This window comes from Amblyraja radiata, chromosome 18 (genome assembly GCF_010909765.2).
Source record: "Amblyraja radiata isolate CabotCenter1 chromosome 18, sAmbRad1.1.pri, whole genome shotgun sequence".
NCBI classification, from domain to species: domain Eukaryota; kingdom Metazoa; phylum Chordata; class Chondrichthyes; order Rajiformes; family Rajidae; genus Amblyraja; species Amblyraja radiata.
In genome coordinates, this window is record NC_045973.1 from 31,529,632 (window position 1) to 31,542,194 (window position 12,563).

Below are 12,563 nucleotides of genomic sequence, written 5' to 3' on the forward strand. Positions count from 1 at the left end.
TAACCAAAATGTTTAAATTATGGTGACGATTCCAAGAATAATAAAAGCAATAATACATCTGCCTTTACTGAAGGCATATATAAAATGGTGATGTAGCAAATGGGAAATTAAATAAAGATATTGTGTTAGAATTCATTCAAGGAGGTATGAGTAACAGGGCAATCGTCCAAGATTGAAGATCAAATGTAAACTTCATATTCTTTCACAATGAAAAATCCAGGGGAGAAAAAATAAGATCAGTCAAAAACATGCACTGCAATACAGGATTGATGCTATTGTTACCTCATTAATCTTAATCTGTTTCAGTTCCTCCTCAGCTGCCGTAAGTGGTGCTGGCCCCAAGCGGGACTGGATGTGTTTCTGATAGCCACCTAAACAAACGTCCTCCTGTTGAGAGAAACATACCACAGTGTTTAATAGCAGCACACTAAACATTATTTGCTTCCCTTTACCCTGTACGTACACTGTGGATGGCACGATTGTAATCATGGATTGTCTTTCCGCTGACTGGTTAGCACGCAACTAAAGCTTTTCACTGTATGTCGGTATAAGTGACAATAAACTAAACTAAAACTGAACAAAAGCAATATCAATCCTAAAATTAAAAGGTTTCATAAGTAAGATTAGCAGCATGTTAAGGCCCTTACCACACAGTAAGCTGCAATGTCAGTGGAATTACCTCTCCTCAGGTTAATAGCAATACTACTTTCTAAAGTGCAAGGGTGTTTGCAGGAATAGCTATCCCATGGTCAGGAGAATATTATGTTTCAAAGCTCAATCACCGTAATGTTGAACAAATATTTATGGAAAATATGAAGGTATCAGTGGAAGACCTTCAGAAACAAACTAGAAGAAGAGATGGTATGTTTGAAGGATAAATAAATTAGGCCATCAAGGTGGAAGCTAAAGGCCAAAAAATGGATGATTACATATTGGGAGTGTATTATAGTCCTAAAGACTGTATTAAATCATCCAAGGCCGATGGAAAGTTAAATCCGCAGACAAAATTTCGATAGTGCAAAAGCATTAAGAGATTTCAATTATTCTATTAACTGGCAAGGTCGGAGTAAAAGGTATGTAGGATATTGATTTCCAGAAGAAAAAAAATTAGTTAGCATATAGCAATCCCAATAAAGAGGAAGAAGGGGGGCAGGGAAATCCTGTTTATTTAGTTTTAGGGATTGCATTTGGGCAGGAGCAAGGAGATTTGTTTTTGTTCTGATCATAATTTGGTGTGATTTAGCATAGTTATGGAAAAGGACAAAAGATAATAATGGCTCTAAACTAGGATCAGGCCAAGCATACCAGACTGAAGTGATTCTAAAAATGGACTGGAAATGTATATTTGTCAGAGTAGTGGAAACATTTAGAAAGGAGATTTAGTAAGGGGTTCAGGGTAAACTTGCTCCCACAAGAAAAGGAGAGAGAATACCAAATCTAAACCTCAAGACAAAAAGGTACAGATGTCAAATCAGTTAAAAAAGGAAGCATAATCACAAAATGATAACAACCTAAAAGTGCTCAGAATGTGAAGGGGTGAAACTAAAAGGGAAATAAGGAAAGCAAAGTGAAGCTATGCAAAAATAATATAGAGCAAAATGAAAGAAAAATGCACAATTTTGCACGTACATAAAGTGCAATTGGAAAACTAAATAGTAGGACCTATTTTCAACTAGTACCAGTTTGATTTCAGGAAAATAAGTGAATGTCAGTGATTAAAAACTCACTATTCAAAGTCAGTTGTGAAGAATGTGTTGGTGGAATATTCATTTCGTTCACATTTCAAAATTTCAAAAACTAAATAGTTTTAATTTTGTTGCTTTTGTGAAAATGTATTTAATTAAAAGTTAAATTATTATTGTACCTTCATTGTTCCAAACAATTCATCCTTAATGTGTCCGCCACCAAACTCCTTTTTCACGGTGGCCCGTGTTGCCGCATACAACATCTTTTGTCTGACCTATGTAAAATAAAATTAGATTAGAGCATAATTTGGAACAGGATGCAGATAAAGGTTGGGGTTCCAATGGAATTTTAATACTCAGTTTCAGAGACATTATTCCGTCAGAAAGTTGCCTTTAATGTACTAAAAAAATCAAAAACATGGGCAACATACGAATTGACTAGGATATATATTCGCCAAACCTCTTAATATAACCACTCAATGGAAAAACAACAGAGGACAATTCATAGTTCTGAGCAAGTGCACGTTCTATTTTGAGATAGTTTCATGTGGATAGTTAGCCATCAATCAATCTCATGAGAGGCTAACATGAGAGTGTAGCTCTACATATTTTGGGTTTTGCACTATCATATTACTTAGAATAACTGGTAATTTATTGTACATTTATTGTCATTGTTGTCATAGCCGGGTTTATACCCGGAACATTTAACAAAGAAACAACTTGATTCTTAAAAGATAAAAAGATGAGGGATATAATTCTGCAAAAAAATAATAAGACCAAGAACCGGAAAAGCAATAGGAATGGCAAAAGTTGAATAAAAAATTGGCAAAGATAAGATATGAACAAAGGAAAAGATTAGAAGAGTTCATAAGTCATATGAGCGGAATTAGGTTATTCGGCCCATCAAGTCTACTCCACCATTCAGTTATGGTTGATCTATCTTTCTCTCTCAACACCATTTTCTTACCTTCTCCCCATAACCTTTAACACCCATACTAATTGAGAACCTATCAATCTCCGCTGTAAAAATACCCAAAGGCTTGGCCTCCACCATCGTCTGTAGCAACAAATTCCACAGATTGACTATCCTCTGGCTAAATACATTTCTCCTCATCTCCTTTCTAAAGCTATGTCCTTTCTTTCTGAGGCTGTGCCCTATGGTCCTAGACTTTCCCACTAGTGGAAATATCCTCCCCATATCGACTCTATCCAGGCCTTTCATTGTTTGGTAAGTTTCAATGAAATCCTCCCTCATTCTTCCAAACTCCAGTGAGTCAGGCCCATAGATGTCAAGTGCTTCTACAACAATGTAAAAAGTAGAAAAGTATCATGTTAGTTTTTAGAGGCAAAGGCAGGATAAACTTTGCTGAGGGAATAAAGAACTGACAATTACGTTCAATAAATATTTTTGATCTATCTTCAAAAGACCCAGCATGTAGCGTTCTCTTCCTAGATACACATCTTTAAACAGAGAAAAGTAGTTTTAAAGCAAAAAGCCTGCTGAATCAGCTTGAAGAGCAATTTACAATTCACAAGAGTATAGTGTAGTGACAGACATGGCATGCATCAGAGACAAGCTATCCACACAGGTGCTTCATAACATAAGCCTACGTGACAAGATCACGAAGATTAACGGCATACATGATAAATTATTAAGGCCAACATGACTTAGGTGGCCATCAGAAACATGGCTACAGAAGTAGATAATAAGGATAAAGATCAGAAGGTATGCAAATCGACACTGTTGTGATAGGTGGCAGTTCGAACTGCAATTGGTGGTGCCAATCGAAACAGTCAATTTGATAAACAGTTTGGCCCAGACTGATGATCTGAAGAACATTATCTATCAGTTAAGTAGTAGATCTGAAAATAGAAATAGTTTGTAATAGTTGCAAGGCCATTGTTAGTAGCAGGTAGAACACACAACGTTAATGTCAAATAAATAATTTAGTTAAGGGACCCTAATCATCCATTTTGATGCAAATCACAAAAATTAACTCTTATAAGGAACAGAATGGTTGGAAAAACCCAGTCCCAAAAATAAATGAAACAAATACAGAGGGGAAAAACAATGGTCAAATGGTTTTGAGGAACCGTAGCTAAACAGAAAGCACTGGATAGATCCATATCCCTTAAAATAAGTGGTTGCATAGATAATGGAAGCATTAGTGATGTTCTCCCAACGTTCTCTAGATTTTGGAACTGACTCAATTGATTACAAGATAAAAAATCAGGAGGGAAGTGAGAAAAAAGGAACCAAAGATCAGTTGGTTTGACATTGGATGTCAGGTAAACCTTGGAGTCTGTTGCTATGCTAATAAAACATCTTGAAACCATAATATATTATTTATTTTCTTTCAATGTTGATAGCAGTCGCCGAACTTAATGGGCAGGATTGTAGCACTCATTAGTGAAGGTTGTGTGAAGCCAAGATACAAAGTGCTGAAGTAACTCAGCGGGTCAGGCGGCATCCCAGGAGAATATACGTTACGTTTCGGGTTGGGACCCTTCTTCAGACTTCTGTAAAGCCAGTCTGCTGCAGATGCTGGTTTAAACACAAAACAGACACAAAATGCGGCATTCTGCATCCCCTTTGTCCTGTTTTCACACCTTACGCTTCCTTATCTATGTATCTCCTTCCCCCGACATCAGAGGAAGGGTCTCAACCCAAAACGTCACCCATTCCTTCTCTCCAGAAATGCTATCCGTCCCGCTGAGTTACTCCAGCATTTTTTGTCTTAACTTCTGTGCCTAAACGCTGTGGATTCACAAACATGTTGCTGGGTGGATACTGACTGGTCTGACATCCCACCCCACAAATAGACTCTACACATGTTCTGAGGTGAAGCACAAAGAACCTGTGTTGAGGGGTTGGATGCAGTCTACAGATGGCCCCTTATCTTTATGGCACTAGTGAACATAACACGCTTCCATCAATTTGAATTGGAAAGGTGTTCAACTTACTCAATTTTAATATTTTTACTTATTTAAGTTGAATATATTTTTAAATAAATGTTTTATTTTTTACATTTTAAATGTTGGAATTGATTTCAATATCTGATTATAAGAGACAATTAGACATAGTTAAAAAGACCTTGACAGTGGCAAGCTTTGATAAGGTCAGGGGGGAAATGGGATTAGGTAGTGGCAGGGTCTCTCAAGCCTATTGGTGCTTGTGGACTATTCCGCTTCAATGAACAACAGTAGCCATGAGGCTGAAGCTGTACGAATGGGGCTGAAAGAGGAAAGTGCAGTTTAAAAAAAAATGTGGGGATAGAATACAAGGGGCCAGCAAGGACCTAGAACATAGAACAGTACAGCACAGGAATATAGCCTACAATGGTCGTGCCGAACCTGATGCCATTAAACTGCTCTCATCTGCCTGTTAAAGGTCCATATCCCTCATTTCCCTGCACTTCTGTGTGCCTATCTAAAAACTTCTTAAACGCCACTGTTGTATTTGCCTCCACTACCACCACCTCTGACCCACCGCCATTCTCGGTGTAAAAAACTTGCCCCACACATTTCCATTAAACTTTCCGCCTCACCGTAAATGCAAACAATACTCCAAATGTAAACTGGTAATTGAGAAGTTTGAGACTGATCCAGTTGAAATGCATATAAAGAGATAGTAAATAAGATACAATCCATGGTACTGATAATCATACTCCATCTTACCACAACAATTAAAAAAGTCAAACAAGCCAATGACAGAAACATGTAACGCTTATGGCATGCATTGCCACTGTCCCACTGATTCTATGGAATTCCAAGTCCATCTGCAAGTGATTTCTCTCCCTCAAATGCCTATCTAATTGCCTATTGTAATTGCTGACTAATTCTGTTTCCATCACCAACACAGGCAGTGTATTCCAGATCATAACATCTCGGTGTTAAAATGATTAGCCTCACAACCCCTTTGCATCTTTTGGTCAAATTTGATAGGCCCAGTTGTTGAACCAAGCACTAATGGGAAGAACCACCTTCACTTTACTTTATCTAATCCAGCCACGATGTTGTACACAATTACTAAATCTCATCTCAACTTTCTTTTCTTCAAGAAATGTGGATTTAGGAATATAGTTTTTGCATATTCATCCAGTTTACAAGTTGAGTGTAAATTTATTTCCATGACTGAAAAGTTCACTTCCCTATATGGACATTCCTAACTGCAAAATTTAATAACGTGTATTTAAATTTGCCAGATGTGCATTAGCAGATATACACCCTGCTGCTTTCATTAGATTTTGTTGCAGTAACTTGTGTCAGGTTAGATCTGGTCCATTCATTTCAAAAGGGGTCCCAGTAAGATTACACTGGGATCTAGACCAACTGGCCCAAAGGGCCCAGGAATGGCAGATGGAGTTTAATTCAGATAAAAGTGAAGTGTTGGAAATTGACAAACCAGGGCAGAATTTATAGAGTAAATGATAGAGCCCTGATGTGTGTTGTACAAGAGAGACATTTTGGGTTGCAGAAATGAAGTTCCATGAAGATGGCGACACAGATAGTCAAAGTTATGAAAAAGGCATTGGGACGCCTGCCTTCATTGTTCAGGTTATTGAGTGTAGGAATTGGAATGTCATGTTATAAGATGTTGGTTATATTTGGAGTGCTGTGTACAATTCTAGTCGTCTTGTTATGGAAAGGATGTTATTAAAATGGAAAGGGTGCGAAAGAGATTTATGAGGATGTTACCAGAGTCTGAAGGGTGTGTGTTATAAGAAGAGGCCAGACAGACAGATATTTTTTCTCCCTGTGGGAGGCTGACAATACTATACTTTATGGAGATAAACAAAATCATGAGGCATAGATAAGGTGAATAGCCAGTCTTTTCCCTAGGGTAGGGGAGTCTAAAAGTAGAGATTTAAGGTGAGTGGGGAAAGGTTTAGAAGGGATCTGAGTGGCAACGTTTTCACAGAGGGTGGTGTGTATATGGAAGGCACTACTAAAGGAAATGGTAAAGGCAGGCACAGTTATGACATTTAAGAGACTTTGAACAATTACATGGATAGGGAATGTGTGGAGGGATGTGGGGGCTGGACAAGGCAAGTGGGAGCAGCTTGGTTAAGCAACCTGGTCGGCCAAAGGGCATAATTCCTTGTTGTTTAAATTCTATGACTGTACTTCAAGTAAAGCACGCCTTTTAATTATAATGTTGCATAAATCAAAAATATACAATAGAGACACAAGAAACTGCAGATGCTGGAATCTTAAACAAAACACAAAATGCTGGCAGAATTCAGCAAGTCAGGCAACATCTCTACAGGATCCGAGGAATCCCCTTCACAGATGCTGCCTAGCCCGAGTTCCTCCAGCACATTGTGTTTTGCTCAAAAATAAACAAGGTGTATAATTAAAAAGAACATTGAGGACTGAGTTTGAATCTTTACCAGATTAAAAAATAGAGATAATGCCTAAAAGCAGAACTCCAACAAAGCAGATAATTTGTTATACATTATTGTAGCAGTTCATTCAATCTGGATTTAGTACATTTATAAAATAAAATGGATTACCATTACAGTGGATTTCATCCTTACAGTACTATATTGTTACACTAAAAGGAGAAAAATAATCACAGCATGCAAAAATACCAATGTGTTTTTTACAAAATATCAGGACCTATATTCAAGAGATTGCTTCAAATATCATTTGTTTATTCACCGATTATACCAGTAGGTGGTAGCAGATATTCACAGATAGGTGGGTTTAAGATACAAATCTTGGAAATAACATTGCTTCTTTTTTAAATACTGCTTGTGTTTGTTTATTATGCTGTGATCAGGTGATTCAAAGAAAATGTGGGATTAAAACTATGACTTCCTTTGATTTTAATTGTGAAATGCTGATTGAAACTGGAAGAGTTTATGCCAATAGTTTAGATCATCAGCAAAAAACATAAATAAACAGTGTATTTCAAAAGAAAATCCCACATTTCTCCTGTTTATAATCTTCTGAAAATGGCAGGGCAAAATAATCGAAACATTTGACTAGAGGAAATATATCTGTTACTGACAAACATATTTATGTAATCTGACATTTATTCATGAGCTATAACAGTTTGTAGCAAATAATCACAAAGTATGTATCATAGCAAGAGAATGTGCTCATGTGCAAGGTCATTTTCAAGGCATGTTTCCATTATAACGCCTTTTGGTATTAAACAGTTGTAAAGATGAGGTTTCATTCAAGGGAAACAGATTGTGTTCCATCCTTCAGCGAAGATAAGCCTTTTGGTGCCTTTCGTGGAAGAGCTAAGTCAGCAGAACTTGTTACCAGTAAATGAAAGCCTCTTTAAAAAAACAATCTCAAGACGATCTGAGGAACATAGGCAGCAGAAAAGGCAATATATTTTAGCCATCCCTGCTTTTCTCCAGGGGATCTGATTCTACTAAAATCATTTATAGTACAGAAATTGTCACATTTCATGGGATCAGATCGAGAATTATTAGATCTTTTTGAATTTAACTTTGCAACCTTCCATGACTGAATTTTGAGACAAACAGCTTGTTAATTCAATACATGATCAAATGGACCATCATTATTGCATCTGCCAAATTCACGATTTAGCCTGTTTCTGAATGAAAAGCAAAAGATGCCTAAGGAACACAGGTTTGTCATCTTTTGATGGCCAGAAGCAAATATGTTTTACAATTTTCTTTTCTATTAGATCTGATTTGCTTAGTATTTGCAATCCTTTCCTATTCTATTTCAAATTTCATGACTTCTGTTTTCATTTAGGCCACCTAATCTATGCCTTGTTTTTGGGGGCACAGCACAGGCAAAAACATTCTGCTATCATGGCTGAATTTTCTATACTTTGTGCAGCAATTTCTATTTCCTTTAGGTTTGCTCTCCATGAGATCAGATTTAAAGTACACATTATAAATATACAAGAAAAGGTTGCTGAGCAACTGGACAAGCAACTCGTATATTACTACGGAAAAGGTGCGAGGGAAGCTGAAAGGACTGAGGGTGAATGTCACCTGGACTTATGGAGTGCACCTTAGGGTTCTGAAAGAGGTGGCTTCAGAGATTGTGGAGGCATTAATAGTGATATTTCAAAAATCACTAGAGTCAGGAGTGGTTCCAGACAATTGGAAAATTGCCAATATTATTTTGCTGTACAAGAAGGGAGCAAAGCAGAATAGTGCGAACTATAGGCCGTTTAGTCTGACTTCAGTGGTTGGTTAGATTTTAGAGTCCATTATATTCATTATAAGAGATGAGGTTACGGAGTACTTAGAAGTTTGTGATAAAGTAGGCCAAAGTCAGCATGGTTTTGTGAAGGGGAGATATTGCCTGACGAATCTGCTGGAATTCTTTGAAGAAGTAAATAGTAGGATAGACGAAGGAGAGACATTGTTTACCTTGATTTTCAGAAAGCCTTTGATAAGGTGCCACACATGAGGCTGCTAAAGAAGATGAGAGCCCATGGTATCAAAGGGCAGATACTAGCATGGATAACGTTGGCTGGATGGCAGAAGGCAAAGAATGGCAATAAAGGGGGCTTTTTCTAGTTGTCTGACAGCGACTAGCGGAGATCCGCTGGGGTCGGTGCTGGGGCTGCTACTCCACATTGTATATTAATGATTTGGATGAGGGGATTGAAGGCTTTGTGGCCAAGTTTGCGGAAGATAAGAAAATAGGTGGTAGGGCAGGTAGTGCAGAGAAAGCAGGGATTCTGCAGAAGGACTTGAACAGGTTGGAAGAGTGGGCAGTGAAGTGGCAGATGGAATATAGTGTAGCAAAGTGTGGAGTCATGCATTTTGGTAGTATAAATAATGGTGTAGACTATTTTCTAAATGGGGAGAGAACCCAGAAATCGGAGGTGCAAAGGGACTTGGGAGCGCTGTTGCAGGATTCCCAAAAAATTAATTTGCAAGTTGAATCGGTAGTAAAGAAGGCAAATGCAATACTACAATTTATTTAAGAGGGCTAGAATACAAAAATACAGGAATATAATGCTGAGGCTCTATAAGGCTTTGGTCAGGCTGTATTTGGTGTATTGTGACCATATCTGAGGACGGATGTGCTGGCCCTGGAGAGGGCCCAAAGGAGGTTTACAAGAATGATCCCAGGAATTAGTGGGTTAACTAATGATGAGTGTTTGACAGCACTGGGCCTGTACTCACTGGAGTACTGAAGAATGAGGGGGGACCACATTGAAGTATCGAATAGTGAAAGGCTTGGATAGAGTGGATATGGAGAGGATGTTTCCACTAGTGGGAGAGTCTATGACTAGAGGTCATAGCCTCATATTAAAGGACGTTCCTTTAGGAAGGAGGTAAGAACTTCAGTCAGAAGCTGGTGAATCTGTGGAATTCTTTTCCACAGAAGGCTGTGGAGGCTGTCAATTGATATTTTTAAGGCAGAGATGATAGATTCTTGATTGGTACGGGTGTCAGGGGTTATGGGAAGAAAGCAGGAGAATGGGGTTAGCAGGGAGAGATAGATCAGCCACAATTGAATGGCGGAGTAGACGATGGAATGAATGGCCTAATACTACTCCTTTTACTTATGACCTTATGACTTATTTCTACTCATGGAAATCCCGGGTTGATACCTGTTACCTGCACATTCTGACTACCATATGAGAAACTCGTAGAAAAGAAAGCTATGCACTTTAATGTGTTTTGGTAATGATTTTTCCTTGGCATTATTCTGATTTTCATTTGAAAACAAACATCTACTATAATGTGCAAAGTCAGAATAAAAAAACTACAAACAAAAAAAGGTGACTTAAAATAACTAAAAATTAAATCTTGGGGTACTCAACATTTTCAATTGGAAAAGTATATCATCGTTGTTGGGAGAAACTGCTCACAAGATTTCAGCTTCGCTGAGGAAGCTCATTTGGTGCTTTGGACATAAGTTCATTACAGACTGAAGAGACACAAAACGTTGCGGAGTAATTCAGTGGGTCAGGCAGCATCTTTGGAGAAAAAGAATAGGTGACGTTTCAGATCAAGACCTTTCTTCACTGAAGATGCTGCCTGACCCGCTGAGTTACTCCAGCATTTTGTATCTATCTTCGGTGTAAACCAGCCTGCAGTTCCTTCCTACACATTTCATTACATTACATGCTGCACACTCGAGTCCACACTACAATTGCAGGTGCCGAAACTTGTTGCATTTTGTTGGATGGACACTTGCAAAACCACTGAGCCAATACTTTAAATCCAGATTATTGTGAGGTTATGCACAATGGAAAGTTAAATTCTGATAGGTAATAGTGAATAAATGGCAGGGACCGAACGAGTTTTGATGTACAGAGGGACCTTGGGATTCATGTCCATAGCTAGCTTGAGAGTGGCAACACAGGTGGATAGGTTAGTGAAGAAGGGATTTGGTATACGCCATCATAGGTCGGGCATTGAGTACAAGAGTTGGGACATTTTGTTGCAGCTGTACAAAACATTTGAAGTATTGCATGTCAGTTCTCATTGACACACTGAATGCTGAAGAGATTCACTAGCATGTTCCTTGGAATGGAGGGCTGTAGTTATAAAGAGAGATTGGAAAGGCTGGGTGTATTCTTGATGGATTCTAGAAGGTTGTGAAGTGACCTGACTGAGGTCTATAGATTGGCATTGAAAGAATAGAGAGTCAGAGTCTTTTTCCCACATCTGGGGAGTCTAGAACTATAGGACATATGTTTAAGGTGAGTGGATAAATGTAAAGGAGATCCAAGGGGTAAGATTTTCTATACAGACAGTAGTGACTGAGAAGCATGGGAGAAAATCATTTGGCTATGGACTGTAATCTTTTAATGCTCTCTAGATGTGGGAGTTGTGCCAAAGAACGGAGAGTGACAAATGTTTTCCCTTAGTCAAAAAAGGGAATGAGAATAAGCATAACAATTACAGGCAAGTCAGTTTGACCCCAGTGCTAAGGACACAGATCTATAACAAGATTAAAAGATTCCTGCAGGGAAATGGATCAATTAAGGTGAGTCAGCACGCGTGAGTTAAGGGCAAATCTTTAACAAAACTAATTTTAAAATGTTGATGAGGTAACAGATAGACTTGATGAGGGTAATGCCATCAACATGGTGTACATAGACTTTGAGGGCTTTTGAAAAGGGTCCCAAGTTACAGATTATCAGCAAAGCTGAAGTACTTGGCAAAAAAAGGGATATTGATAGCATGGATACAAAGTTGGCAGAGTAAGAAGTCACAGAGGGTGTGGTATATAGTTGTTTATGAGAATGGAAGAAAATAAATAGTGGCATTCTCCATTGCTTTTTCTGACCTATATTAATTACGAAGGCTTGTTGAAGGAACCCACAATTCCTAAATATGATGATGAAACAAAGTCTGGCAGTAATGTGAAGTGTGAAGAGGATAGCGATAAACTGCAGAAAGATACAATCAGCCTGGTAGAATAAGGAGTCACGTGACACCTGAAGCTTAATGCTGAAAAATGCAAGGTGATCCATTTTGGTTCGAAGAATTGGAAAAGCAATACAGAAAAAAAGAGGTGTAGGAGCAAAGGATTTGGGGGTATGAATGCATCGGTCATTTAAAATGCCAGAGCAGGTTGAAAAAGTGACCCATAATGCACACACAATTCTAAGCTTTATCAACAGAGATAGAGGATATCAAAGCAGGGATGTTGTGCTAAACATTTATAAGACAGTGATCCAACCTCAGACAGAATAGCCTGGTCACATCATTATAGGTAGGTTGCAGACAAAAGATTTATGATAATGATTTCTAAGATGGGGTATCAAGAACAGTTTTGGAGGTTGGGACTGTTGTCTTTGGAGAAGAGAAGACTGAGGGGTGACTTGATAGAAGTATATAAAATGATGAAGGGTCCATGTGAAGTGTCTAATGGGAGACTAGTCCAATTAGTGGAGGGGTCACGAACTAG

At 38.3% G+C, this 12,563-nt stretch overlaps 1 protein-coding gene across 6 annotated transcripts in view; it reads right to left on the reverse strand.

The window, feature by feature from the left end:
• Positions 1–12,563, reverse strand: part of twf2 (twinfilin actin binding protein 2) — an 85,660-nt gene that overhangs the window by 25,608 nt on the left and 47,489 nt on the right. For all 6 annotated transcript variants that reach the window (XM_033037058.1, XM_033037056.1, XM_033037057.1 and 3 more), the window contains 2 exons: positions 1,865–1,960; positions 283–387 (listed from right to left, as the gene is read on the reverse strand). In XM_033037058.1, coding sequence (XP_032892949.1) covers positions 283–387; positions 1,865–1,960 — 201 coding nt within the window. The remainder of the gene's footprint in view (positions 1–282; positions 388–1,864; positions 1,961–12,563) is intronic.